Here is a 14,843-nt window from a genome sequence, read left to right on the forward strand (position 1 = left end):
TGATTTTAAAGATGGTCATTCAAAGTATTTACATAAGAACTTTTAGAATGGCAGGTGAGAGTTTGCAGACTAATGTACGAGTGTAAGCAAAAAGCCATGGCATACCAGTTGTGCACCATGAGCTTCTGCACGGCCAGCAGAGCGTTATAGCGGACCTGCTGGTCTTCGTGATGCATGTGGTTCATGACCAACTGCTTCCCACCGAGCTGCTCGATGACCCTGCAAACGGGAGAGAGGTGGTGAGGAAGATGCAATTACTCTCAAATTCACAGTTTATAAACAGGCATCTCAAATACCAAAATGCTAAAAAGGAAAGTAACAATGTACGTAAATAAACCAAACGTGTCTTTTTTTTTACATCATTTTCCCTGAACCACAGATTTACAGTATTCAAATATTTTCTTTTTTGAATTCCTAATGATAAATCCAACAGCTGTCCTCATTTCTCATCTCTAATCCAGAAAAGTATGATCTGCCCAGATACCACCCAGTCACCAGCATTTTAGATCATGGTTTTCTAAGTGGTTGAGTATTAACGTTTTTATCATCAGTATTTCTTGCTTGTTTAAAATCAGTATTGAACACCATCTAATTTTCATAATAACATACAATCAATATCAAGCCCACCAGTGACTGTGCTGTGTGACAGATAGGGGCTTAGAGGTAGATAGCAGGGAACAGAGGGTTAAAGAGCACCCATGCTAATTTCCCGGAAAAGACTACTGATTTTAAGATATCCACCGGTTTCTCAGAACAATGGGATATGCCATGTGACTTGGGCAGTGAGATGGAGGAGAACATTCCTATCTTCAAGAGCACCGAGATGACTGACAACCGACACTGCTTTCTATCACCACACTTCCAACACCCTGAAAATCCACTTATTACATACACAAAGGAAAGTAAAAATGGTTATTTTCGTCATGCACAGAAATAGGTCTTCTGTTCCTTTGCAAAAGTGTGGTTACAGACGGAGCTGTGGAGTCTCAACTTCCACAAAACAGTGTGGACTGCCCTGTCCATTCTTCAGCCACCAGTCCTGTCTAGTGGAGGATACCTATTATATAGTCAGCGACAAGTGGCACCTTAATACAGTATGGTGTTTGGTGGTTTAAGACAATCTCACAGATCAGTAAGGTTTCTGGGGTCAGAAAGAAATAAGTAGATGGGGTCGGAGTGAAAGGGAAGCTTTTATCTGCATACCTTTTTATATTTTATTCTTTAAAGCATGGTTTTTTTAAAAAAATGTATTGAACTGAGGGGAACAAAAAGAACATAATGTAAGTATCATCAAACATTAACTGAGTGCTTACTGCATGCCAGGCACTGTACTTTAAAACATTATCTAACAAATCAGCTCAGCCATTTATCGAACATGTTAATTAGACAAGTCCTTTACCTGGTAAATTCCTCCCTGACAAATAGGGAGGACAAGGACATCTTTACAGCATTGCTGTGATGATTAAAGGACATAAAGCCTATGTCCCTGCAGGACACCAAGCCCAGCTCTGCAGCGATGATGATACAAGATGCTCTCCTGCCTCCCATTCTCACTGTAGCCAAAGGGATCTTAGCAAAACTCTGCATATTATTTTTACTACTTAAAATTCAGTGGCTTCTACTTCTCTTAACAAAAGGACCCAGGCCAGGCTCATGCCTGTAATCCCAGGACTTTGGGAGACCAAGCTAGGACAAATTGCTTGAGCCCAGGAGTTCGAGACCAGCCTGGGTCACACAATGAGATGCTGTCTCCACAAAAAAATTAAAATAAAAAATTAGCCAGGCATGGTGGTATGCACCTGTAGAAACAGCTGTTTAGAAGGCGGAGGTGGGAGGATCACTTGAGCCCAGTTCAAGGTTACAGTAAGCTATGATCGCACCACTGCACTCTAGCTGGAACAACAGGGTAAGACCCTGTTTCTTAAAAAAATAAATAAAAATAAAACAAAGGACCCAAATCCTTAAAATAGCTGACAAGGTCCTTTCACAGTCAGCTTTGGAGCCCCACTGAGCTTCACAGAGCACGGTCACAGGCTGCTTGTTCTCCAGACTGCCTCTGAGGCCTGAGCTAGCAGCCAACAGCACCATAGCTCCTGCCTGAAGGAAGCTTCTCTAATGCACGAGTTTTCTCCACAGGCACGTAACAGCCCCTTCTCGCGCTTAGGAACATTATACACCACTCCAGCAGAAGGTCTGGGGCAATTTTAAACAGCAAAATCGCCCCCCCCACACACAAAAAAACCCCAAAAAACTGCAAAAAAAAAAAATATGGCACTAAACAGACCACGTAAAGGATGCTTGTTTCTAGCGTAAAACAGAACACAGGATGGCGGAACGTTGCCCGTTCCCCCACAGCTGCGGATGTGTCCATGCGCGACTCCAATTATTCGACAATTCTATACATGCCCACGGATAACTGCGAAAGCGCCTCTAGTATTGGCACGGGTGTTGAAAATAAACTTTTTAGGAGGTGGGCAAATTCACAATTCTGGAACCAATAAATAATGAGGATCAAAATACAATCTCAGAAAACTGCCATGTTGTGAGCAAAATACGACTGAATCCCGAAGTGCTGGGATTACAGGTGTGAGCCAGCACGCCCAGCGATCCTTTCTTATGACTCAAGAAGTCTATTCTAGATAACTTGGTAAAAGTTCAAAAACAAAACAATTCTAATACTTGACATGAAAGAATTACGTAATTTAAAATGCTTGAGTATTATGATTAATCTTTTAGAAAACTTAGTTCAAATTGTTGGTCTGCAAATCCACTGAACATCCATAAAGTTTGGGGGAAAAAAAACCAAACCTCCTATAACCATGAGAGAAAACACTGTTTTGTTTTGTTTTGTTTTGTTTTTTGAGAAGTTTCAAAAAGCAGAGTCTTAATGAGGAGAAAATAATTCGACAACATATCTCAAAGCAGAAGGATCTGGAGCTTGCAGAGAAAATAAGTTATGCTGGTGAGAGGCTTCAGAATAAAGAATGACTATATTAGTCCATGATGTAAATATAAGCCACTGGAAGGACGTAGAAAAGAATTAGCATGGCCACAGTTTTGGGCCCAAAAAGGCTATTTCAGGAAAAGCACGGAGGATCGACTGCAGCAGTTACTGGTGATAGGAAGTCTAACGAAGGTACAGCATGGTGGGAGAGATCATCCTTCTTAGGGAGAAACAGGAAAGCAGGGAGAAAGAAAGGAACGGAGCAGTAGAGCAGAATTACGTGAAGGCACAGCAGGCTTCTGCCTTGGCAGCAGGTCAGGTGTGCACAACATAGCCAAAAGGAACATCTGAAACACTGGCTGGCTACTGAGGCAGTGCTGTGAGAAGATAAATTCTTCAACAAGCTTTTCACTTTCAGGATTTTAGAACGATCATATTTTTATCTTCATCTGCTTTTTAGCACTTATAAATCTAAGAGGGCTCTATATACCATCGATCCGTCTGTTTTTCATGTTTAACACATTTTAGATGAGTAACAGATTTGACTATTAGCTACATTTATATTTGCCTTATCTAAAGATCTTTAATTTTCCATAGAAAAACAGATTATTTTGGAATGATATTAATTTTGGACAGCTCTTGATATTACAGTGTCAAGAACTATGAGGGTCTTAGTTTTTATCCTACTTGCAGCTAACAAGTTAGCCTGCCACAGTTTCATGGATCCTGGTAGAAGGCATGAGACTCCTAGGTCTGAGACAAAGGATAGTTTATTGTTCACAGCAACAGAAATAGCAAGATATTGGCATTTTAGTGCTGGTCCCCCAAGCCTCAATTTCCACAAGCCAACATAAAGGGAGCCAGATGAGCCCTGCACGCTGTATAAGAGGAACCCTAAACTTAGAGAAACCCCAATCTCTCATATGGCAGTAAGCACATCTGCCCATTGCTCTTAGGCAGACGAGCCTCTCTGTAAAGCGCATTCAGTGCCTTGTCTTGCAAGAAGTTAAGAAAGGTGAGAGACAGAAGTCCAAAAGGCTTATCAGGAAACAAAGAAAAATGAAAGGCATGAGAAATGTCTTCGTACAATATCAACCCATCATTTCTACACCATCTTACCTTCCAAAAAATTTATCCATAAACACAACACTTGTGGGTGGTTTTGATGAATTTGGCTGGCACAGGCTGGGACCAGGTCCACTTAATTAGTTTTATATGCCATTTCATTAAGGCTACTACCTACAAGACTCCAAGCACCAGGATAAGGCCAACATGCAGCACTGACCTCACCACCCGTGTCCCGCAGGGTCCTGAACTCAACCACCTAAACAAATGCAATGAATCATCACAGTCTACAAGGACAGCCTCCTTTTACAGAGCTCTCCACACTTGTCAGATGACTACGCAATCTACTGGTAGTGTTTCCTGAAATACTTGAAGATTCCTTATGACCACCCCTAAGGTGCAAGTTACTGTCCCTTTAAGAGGGAGACGAGTTAATGCCTGGCTTCCATGAAGTATAATACCAGGGTACTCATCGTGCCCCGGGAAAGTGGTTTATCATTGCTGGGGCCACCCAAGTGAGACCTTCATAAGTTAGGAAACAGGCTGGGTGACCTCCTGGCTGGATGATAAACCTTCAGAGTCTGAGTTCAGTTCAAATAACTGAGTCCTTATTTTAAGGAGAGACTGGCCTATTTGTCTATGCCACCAGTCAGAGGACATTTGTCCGTACCATGGGATGGCTGAGGGATAGCTTTAGAATTGGGGAAATGGGAGAGACATACAGAGTTGCTGACAGGCATTTTGCTTAGGAGGTGCAGGAGCCACCGTTATCTCCTCTGTTTCCAATAAATTTTTCAGTAAGGTTAAACGGAGTGGCCATGGTAGAGCAGTGAGAGCTATCTGGCAGTTGGTGACAGGCCCAGCACTCAGTTAAACAGAAGTCACTGGCAACAGCTTGGGAGATTTGTGTGTTTTCCTTTGAAGAAAGCTCTAGAGGCAGTTCACTAGAACAAAGATCACTGATGTCCCTCCCTCCCCTGTATCTCCAGGTTCTGAGGTATTCTTCAGATGCTGAGGTTGCTGTTATCCTTCCACTGCTACAAAATCTATGTGCCCCATTCCAATAGCTAACCTCACTATTTTTTAACCATCCCTTAATTGCATCCAGATACGTGGTCTGAAAGGGCCAAGTACAAAAGGGACAACCGCATTTCTGCGAAACTTGCAGAAATCCATTAAGTTTCCATCTTAGTGTGCGTGAGTCACTACAGAGCGACTTGGCAAGCACTAACCAAGCAGTCCTTTTCCTTATGATTCAGGTTACATACGGGGGGTGGCCATTCTTTTCCTAAGGGCCAGATAAGTAAATATTTTACGCTTAATTCATCTCTGTAAGTACAAATAGTAGACAAAAAATAGCCAGTGCTCGCAAAATGGCTACTGAATTAAATCATACAAACCAAAGAAAATCTTTAACATGAAATATCTAATGTGATCTACACAGTAGTATTATACAAGTGTACTTATATTTTTATACTACTATTTTTTTTTTTTTTTTTGAGACATACTCGCTGTCATCCAGGCTGGAGTGCAGTGGTGCGATCTCGGCTCATGGCAACCTCCGCCTCCTGGATTCAAGCAATTCTCCTGCCTCAGCCTCCCGAGTAGCTGGGACTATAGGCGCGTGCCACCATGCCCAGCTAATTTTTTTTTTTTTTTAGTAGAGAAGAGGTTTCACTGTGTTAGCCAGGATGGTCTCAATCTCCTGACCTCGTGATCTGCCCACCTTGGCCTCCCAAAGTGCTGGGATTACAGGCGTGAGCCACCGCGCCCGGCCTATAATACTCATTTTTAACTGGGTTTATCATAATTCTCACTACTGTGGCAAACGATTTCATTTACTTTGTTAGTTCCTTTGCTAACCTACTCCATTTTTTATAAGCACATTATTTTAGACTCTACATTGAAGGTTTCAAGAAACCAAATGAAATGGCTTTCTCTTACCGTTTGCCTCGTGGATAATGCCGCACATATTCTCCAACATCATGAGCAGCAACAGCTAAGACCTGGGGATCATCTGACACTTCCAAAAGTTTTGTCAAGATTCTGAAACAAATTTTATCCAAAGAGAGATCAAGTTCTAATTTTTCTATAGAGTACAACAGAGCACAGGTATAATGAAGATATCTTCCTGAAAATAGACATTTATTAGTATATTCATATTCTTCTAAAGATTTCACTATTATACACAAATTTACAGTTTTCAAACCTTCAAAGCTTCATACATATATAACAAGTTTCTTTCAGATTCACAATGTAGGCCATGCACAATTTCCAAAATATCAGGGACTCCCCACCTCAAGAAAACTAGAAGATGAATAAAGTTATTTTAACACAAAACTGCTAATTATATATATTTTCATAAGCCATTTGTAAACCCTAGGACCTATTGGTATTTTAATGCTCAAGGGCCTAAAAATAGATGGAAAACTTCTCAATTCATTCTAAAAGCAGAGCATAACTGTGATAACCAGTCAGAATGAAGGTTTTTTAAATGGCTTGGTAGAAGACCAACATATAAAAACAACTCTTTCTAATATCCCAGCAACTCAGAAATAGATACATAAAAACCTTAACAAATTAGCCAACTGAACCCACTAGTACACTGAGAGACAATATTCAGTTTTCAGCTCAAATGTCATCTCTTGTATAAGAGGCCAGGATTACCCTAAGGCAGTACTCTCCCCATCATTCTCTTTTCCTACTCCACTTTTCTTCATAATACTAATTACCACCTGCCATTGTAATATGTATTAAGACAGTCATGTTAAATGACTTCAAGTCATAGGAAGGAAAAATGACAGATCACAGATCAATACATTTAGTCTGATGACATGTATAAGTAATGGTATATAAAGATGTAGGTAAGGTATGTCTAGGCACCGAAAGAGACCATGGCCTGCTGATCCTAGTTCCTCCTCAGGAAGAGTTTGAGATTGAATAGCAGTGAAGAAACCTCTCCACTTTAGTTCTCTCTGCCTTCAAGATGAAACAAGACATATTTCAGTTTCTCATATATCTATTTATATTTTTAACATTTCCAACTATGTATGTTTTTAAAAGGCTAACTTGCAAATTATTCTAAAATTAAATTTAATTCAACTGAAACATTTTGATAATTTCAAAAGATTACTTCTATGTTTTATTTTGATAATTTAAATATCAAGAAATTTTATGAAATTATAAGCAAATTACATTAACGAAAATTATTTAAAATATAACATTTGTTCTCAAGAAAAGAAAAATAGCCCAGAGTCGTCAAAGCTATGTGAAATATATAAAATTTTTCACACCCAGAAACAAGAGTGTGGGTCCAAGGGCAATTATTTAAGGGCAGTTTGTCCCTAACTGTCCCACTCATTACCCTCATGTTTCTGGAATTTGTGATACGAACATCAGTGTACAGCTAATCAACAGTTTATGTCATTTTAATGTAAATTCTTGATAAACAACTTAGGAACTGCCTCTTCTTTCTCCCTTAAAAGCCCACTTGTAACTGCTACTAATTGGAGTGTATATTCAAGGCAACTTGAATTATGCTCTCAGGTAGCCATCTTCAAGCTTTGAGCTCGAACAATCTCTGTATTTAATCTTACTTTCTGAATTTCGTTATTTAAGACTGACATTCTGAATACATCAAACCAGAAGTCAGGAATAACAGCTCAAGTCCAAACCCAGATGCCATCTGTTTCTGTAAATGTTTTACTGGAACACAGCCACGCTCATTAGTTTACTTGTTGCCCATAGCTGGCACTGCAATGGCAGAGGTGAGTAATTTGGGACAGAAACAAAATGGTTCAAAAGTCAAAAATATTTACTACCTGGGTCTTTACCAAATCACGCTGCCAATCCCTGCCTTAAACCATTCTCAGTGACTTAAGCCATTCTCCATACAGCTGAGACTCTCCCTGATACCCAAAATACGGTGTACACACCAGCAGCATGGACATCACCTGGTTACTTGGAAATACTGATCACAGACCCTAATCTAGGACTACTGAATTAGAATCTGCATTTTAACAAGATCTCCATTAACATTTGAGAAGCACAGCCTTAGAGTCAAATAATGTTAGAACTGGAAGGAATCACAGACTTCCTAGTCAAATCTGCAAAATGTGGACGTGATTTTAATTCTTACCCTTCAGGACCATTAAGTCCACTAAATATCTTCAGTAACAATGAAAACATCTTTGTATTATTAGCTATAAACCTGCTGAGCATGCTATTTCTGTGTTAAATCATCAATAAAAATGTTCACAAGAACAGGTTCAAAATAAGAGATTTTATGGTACGCAATGAGAGAGTTCCCTCCAAGATGTATCTGAATACAGTTAAGTCAACAATAGATTCATCAATCACAATCCAAACCTCTATTGCCACATTAACCACAAGTCATGATTCTATCAAATAGTCCAATGGATCCAGGCAGCAACACACCACAGCTCTGTAGTTAGACCAAATGTGATTTCTGCCTCGACATTAGCTAGAAATGTAATCTTGAAAAGCATCTGTTATAATCAAATTAGAATTTACATTATTATTCTAATTGATCACTCAACAAATACGTTCATTCTCTTTCACAATGTTTTCCCTCTCAGCTTTTCCTTTTCTTCTATCTCCATGGCTTCTTATATTTCAGAGTATTTCCTTATTCAAAATATATATTTATTTTAAAACTACTAACATACAAGCTACAAGGTATTTTCTCTACAGTTCAAAAGTGAGAGGGAAAAATTAACTTACCTACTTGCCAAGTCTGGAATTACCTGACGTAAGTGTGGTTATCCACAGATAAAAGGAAGACCAGCATGCATGGTGCTTTTTAAACAGCAGAATCAAATAAAGATTTCATCCAGATCTATCTTAAATGCGCAGCACTAGTACCTGTCATTGACCTCTTGCAGATAATTTATAAGAATGTAAAGAATATCAGGTGACATGATCAGGGGGTTGTTAAGCTGCCGCTCTAAAATAATAATTGGTTGCAGCTGGCGCCAGGGAAAGACAGTTTCCCAACAATAGAAAACACCTGAAGCTGGTGATCAGCGGCTTCCCAATAGTATCTCAAGAGTGAGGTGGGCAGGCTCAAGCATGCGCACTAAGGTGCAAAATGGCCGCGTTTAACCGGTATATGCCCTTCCTCTAGGAATGCTCAACCAAGGGGAAAATGCCTCCAGTGAGCATGAACACAACTTCAGTAAACATACTGTGCATGTGGCCCCTCCCAAGTGCTGGCAGGCCACTGAACGTGACAGGCCAGGCCAAGGGAAACATCGAGGGAGGAGAATGGAAACCCCAGAACCATGCCAATGTATAAAACCCCAAGTCAAGGGCAGAACAGGGAGGGCACTTGGATCTCCCAAGTCACCCACCTGGCCCTCTTCCAAGTATACTTTACTTCCTTTCATTCCTGCTCTAAAACGTTTTTAATAAGCCTTCACTTCTGCTCTAAAACTTGCTCTGGTCTCTCACTCTGCCTTAAACCTATTTCTGCCCCTCAGCAGAATTATTTCCTCCAAGGAGGCAAGGATCGAGTTGCTGCAGACCCATACAGATTCACAACTGGTAACACCCCAAGTGACAGAAGAGACTCCCCTTCTTGGCCAAGGGGACCCCAGAGAAACCTCAAAAACTGAGTTTCAGGCTATGATGGGAAGAGGGATCAGACAAAACTCATAATACCCCTTCCCTTTTGGAGTTTAGGCACAACTGGCCACCATTAATGTAAAACAGAAAACAGGTACACTTTCTCAGGGCTCCGTAAGACTGTTTTTCCCAAGACAGTGGTCACTCATATTGGCTCAGAAGAAACCTCTTCTGAGGTTTCACAGAGTTTGGTTTCTCCATTAACAAGAATAAAAACTAAAGACAAACAATAATTTTAAATTTCTCATCATCATATAAACATAAAAGAAAAACACCATATATCAGCTGGGTGCGGTGGGTTCACGCCTGTAATCCCAGCACTTTGCAAGGCCGAGGCGGGCGGATCATGAGGTCTGGAGATCGAGATCATCCTGGCTAACACGGTGAAAACCCGTCTCTACTAAAAAATAGAAAAAATTAGCCGGGCATGGTGGCGGGCACCTGTAGTCCCAGGTACTCGGGAGGCTGAGGCAGGAGAATGGCGTGAACCTAGGAGGCAGAGCTTGTAGTGAGCTGAGATCGTGCCACTGCACTCCAGCCTGGGTGACAGAGCAAGACTCCGTCTCAAAAAAAAAAAAAGAAAAAGAAAAAGAAAAGAAAAATACCATATACCATTGTTCCTGGCTATTCAGAAAAATCACAGTGTCATACAAAGATAAAGGGAATAATCTGAAGAAGCCACAAAAATTAAAACCTAACACCAAAAAACAGAAGGTACCCTTTTCAAGTCTCTTTAAGTGTATCATAATAAGGATATACATAATGCTTTTGTAATAATTTGTAAAATGTTCCCCTCCATTATATTCAAGTTTTCTAAAAACTAGATTTAAAAAAAAAAAATCCAAGCTCTTTTTGTTGTTAAAACTCAAAGTCAAAAGGTAACAATGGAAAACTAATCCATTCCTTACTACTTCCTATTCTGTCAGTCTTGCTGACATCAATCACTCACTTTGATTTGCCACACTTCGTTTAAATAAGAATAATGTATCATTTTCAGTAATACACAGAAAATTGAGTCTGAACAACACAGAAAGGTGGATCTAAAAAATGTTCCATCTGGATGCCTCATTTAAATGACAGTAAGAAGATTTCTTAAAAGTATAAATCTATAAGGAAGGACGAAATGGGAAATGAAACAAAAAAAACAATAAAATATTGAAGTGGAAAGTCAGAAGAACAAATAGTAAATATGAGAAAACCAAATACCAAGCTGGCAGGGAGGTAAGCCAAGGAGCAACCTGATCTACAACAGAGAACTAATTATACCAGTATTTTTAGATACCAGACTCAAACTGCGCTGCCTCATATGACAACCACTAGCCACATGTGGTTTGTTTTAAAGTTAAATTGGTTAAAATTTAGTTTCTCAGTTACCAAGAACATTTCCAGTGCTCTTTAGTGACAAACTATTGTACTGAGCAGAACAGATATAAAATACTTCTATCATCACAAAAAGTTCCATTGAAGTTGAGGTAGAAGGTGAAAAACTGTAATGCAAGATCTATAGGAACACTATAAAAAAATCACACACAAACGAATAAATGTAATGAAAAACGGACAAGAGGGTAACATTATCCGATGGAAATCCTACATAAATGAAGGGATATACTACCACGTTCATGGATTGGAGGACCCTCCTTCCAAATTAAAATAATATCAACTCCCCCTGGAATCAACTATGGCTTCAATCCCAATCAAAATACCGGTCAAACCATTTGTTTGACAAGCTGATTCTAAAATGCATACAGAAATGCGGAAGTCCAGAAAGCACCAAGACACCTTGGAAGAACAGGTAAGCTCATACTATCAGACACCAAGACAGAAAATAATGAATGGCAATTAACATAACATAGTATTGGAGTAAGAACAGACAGATGATGGAATGGAACAAACAATTCATAAAGACATTTGCATAGGAGAGGTTCTAGCCAGAGCAAGTGGGCAAAAAACAGAAATAAAAGGCACCCAGATTGAAAAAGTGAGAAGTAAAACTCTCTATTCACAGATGACATAATCTTGTACAGTTGATCATTGAACAGCACAAGTCTGAACTGCACAGGTCTACTTACACATGGATTTTCTTACACCTTTGCCACCCCTGAAACAGCAACACCAACATCTTCTCTTTCTCAGTCTCCTCAACATGACGATGAGGAGGATGAATATCTTTACAATGATCCACTTCCACTTAATGGACGGTAAACATATCTTCTCTTTCTTATGATTTTCTTAATAATATTTTTTATCTAGTTTATTGTAAGAATACAGTATATAACACAGGTAACATTCAAAATATGTATTAATCAACTGTTTGTTATCAGTGAGGCTTCTAGTCAACAGGAAGTTATTAGTAGTTAAGTTTTGGAGAAGCTAAAAGTTATACGTGGCTTTTTGACTGTGGGGAAGGAGGGTCGGCATCCCTAATTGCTGCATGTTTGAGGGCCAACAGCAGACAGAAAATGCAAAGGAATCCAATAAAGAAAAGGGTATTATAAGGTCAATCTACAAAACTCAATTGTTTTTCTATAAACTTGCAATAAATAATTAAAAAAAAAGAAAACAACTTCATTTGCAATAGCATCAAAAGGACAAAATATTTAGAAATAAATTTAACAAAAGACATGCCAAATTTATATTCTGAAATCTACAAAACACTGTTGAAAGAAATTAAAGATAATCTAAACAAATCAGAAAACATCCCAGGTTCATGGATCTGAATACCAAATACTTCCCAAACTGACATACAGCTTCAACGGAATCCCTATTTGAGTCCAAACTGGGTTCTTTGTAGATTTTAACGAGGTGATTCTAAAATTCATATGAAATGTTAAGGGACCCAGAATAGCCAAAATCATCTTGGAAACAAAAGGGCAGACTTCTTCCAGTTTCTGGTATAGCATGTAAAGAGCTTGGAAATCATCACTCTGATCTTCACAGCAGGAAAAAAAACAAATGCTAAACAAAACAAGTCTTCTTAGATCCATCAGGATCCATCAGAGAACTGAGGTCCCAGGACAAAGCACCTCCCTAGAAGCTAGAGAGATGGGTGACAGAGAATCAAAGCTTATTGGGAGCAGAAACTGCTGTTGGATCTATCAACTGGTAGAAACACTTAAAGGGAAACTGACTAATTGCTAAAGATTGAACAAAAACTAGCTAGAGAAATAAAAACCCCAAGGAGTCTAGTCTTATGGAAGTTAGGTGGCCTTCACAGTGCTCACCTAAGGAGAAGTGGATAATTGAATAGGCCTATATCTATTAAAGAAATGAGTAATTAATAACCTTACAAAACAGAAAGCAACAGGCCTACATATTGTCACTGGTAAATTATGTCAAACATTTAAGAAGGAAACAATACCAATTCTCTACAGTCTCTTCCAGAAAATAGAAGCAGAGGGAACAACTCTTAACTCATTCTATGAGACCAACATGACCATAATCCCAAAATCAGAAAAAGACATCACAAGAAAGGAAATTTACAGAGCACTATCTCTCATGAACACAGATGCAAAAATCCTCAACAAAAATATTGGCAAATTCAAATCTAATAACATATAAAATGAATTATTAAACTATGACCAAACAGGATTGAGTCCAGCTATGCAAGGCTAGTGTAGTATTTGAGAATCAATTAATGTAGCCCATCACACCAACAGGCTAAAGAAGAAAAACCATATCAATAGAGTTAGGAAAATTATTTGACAAATTCAATATCCATTCATGATAAAAACTCTCAGCAAATTAGGAATAGAGGGAAACATTCTCAACTTTACCAAATAAAGATAGTGTGCAAAAAAAAAATCTATAGTTAACATCATACTGAATAATGAGAAACTAGATGCTTTCCTCCCTAAGATCAGGAGCAAGGCAAGGATGTACCCTCTCATCACTGTATTCACCATCATATTGGAAGTATTATTAAGCGTAATAAAACAAAAAAGGAAATAAAAGAAATAATTACAGAAAAGTCGCAGGATACGAGGCAAATCTATGATTCACTTGTTTCCCCATACACTATCCCTGAACAATTGGAATTTCAAATTAAAAACATAGCACTAGGCCAAGCATGGTGGCTCATGCCTATAATCCTAGCATTTTGAAAGGCAGAGACGGGAGGATTGCTTTGAGGCCAGGAATTCGAGACCAATCTGGGCAACAGAGTGACATCCCATCTCCACAAAAATTAAAAAAATTAAAAAAAAAAAAAAATAGCCAGACATGGTGGTATGTGCCTATAGTCTTAGCTGCTCAGGAGGTTGAGATGGGAGGATCTCTTCAACCCAGGAGTTTGACGTTACAGTTAGCTATGATCACACCACTTCACTCCAGTCTGGATGACAGAGCTAGATCCTGCCTCTTAAAAAAGGGGAAAAGGCCAGGCACGGTGGCTCACGCCTGTAATCCCAGGACTTTGGGAGGCCGAGATGGGTAGATCACGAGGTCAGGAGTTAGAGACTGGCCTGGCCAACATGGTGAAACCCCATCTCTACTAAAAATACAACAATGAGCTGGGCATGGTGGTGCGCTCCTATAATCCCAGCTACTCAGGAGGCTGAGGCTGGAGAATCTTGAACCCAGGAGGTGGAGGCTGCAGTGAGCCGAGATTGCACCATTGCAATCTAGGCAACAGAGTGAGGCTCTGTCTCAAAAAAAAAAAAAAAAAAGAGGCAGGGGGGTGGACAACAACACACATACACACACACGCACACGCACACACGACCATTAGCACCAAAAAAAAAGAGAGAAAGAGAAATACTTAGGTATAAATGTAACAATATATGTGCAAGATCTATATGAGGAAAACAAAAGCCAAATGAAAGGAATCAAAGAAAATTGAAACAAATAAACAGATATTCCACATTCACAAGTAGAAAGACTATACTGTCAAGATCCCAACTGTTCCCAACTCCATCTATAGATTCAATGCAATCCCAATCAAAATCCTTGCAAGTTATTTTGTAGATACTGACAAACTAAAGTTTGTTTCCATATATTCTAAAGTTATGGAAAAGCAAAAGACCCAGAATGGCCAGCACAATATTAAAGAACAACAAAGTCAGAGGACTGACATTACCAACTTCAAGATTTACTATAAAAACAGTACTCAAAACAATATGGTATTGGTAAAAGAATAGACAAATAGATCGCTGAAACAGAAGAGAGGGCCCAGAAATAGACCCACACAAAT

At 39.2% G+C, this 14,843-nt stretch overlaps 1 protein-coding gene across 2 annotated transcripts in view; it reads right to left on the reverse strand.

Annotated features, from left to right (window-relative positions):
- The window catches only part of ATP6V1H (ATPase H+ transporting V1 subunit H), a 126,247-nt gene that overhangs the window by 27,935 nt on the left and 83,469 nt on the right, over positions 1-14,843 (reverse strand). For both annotated transcript variants that reach the window (XM_008000631.3, XM_008000630.3), the window contains 2 exons: positions 5,954-6,055; positions 106-219 (listed from right to left, as the gene is read on the reverse strand). In XM_008000631.3, coding sequence (XP_007998822.1) covers positions 106-219; positions 5,954-6,055 — 216 coding nt within the window. The remainder of the gene's footprint in view (positions 1-105; positions 220-5,953; positions 6,056-14,843) is intronic.

The sequence above is a fragment of the Chlorocebus sabaeus genome, chromosome 8, assembly GCF_047675955.1.
Source record: "Chlorocebus sabaeus isolate Y175 chromosome 8, mChlSab1.0.hap1, whole genome shotgun sequence".
Classification (NCBI taxonomy): domain Eukaryota; kingdom Metazoa; phylum Chordata; class Mammalia; order Primates; family Cercopithecidae; genus Chlorocebus; species Chlorocebus sabaeus.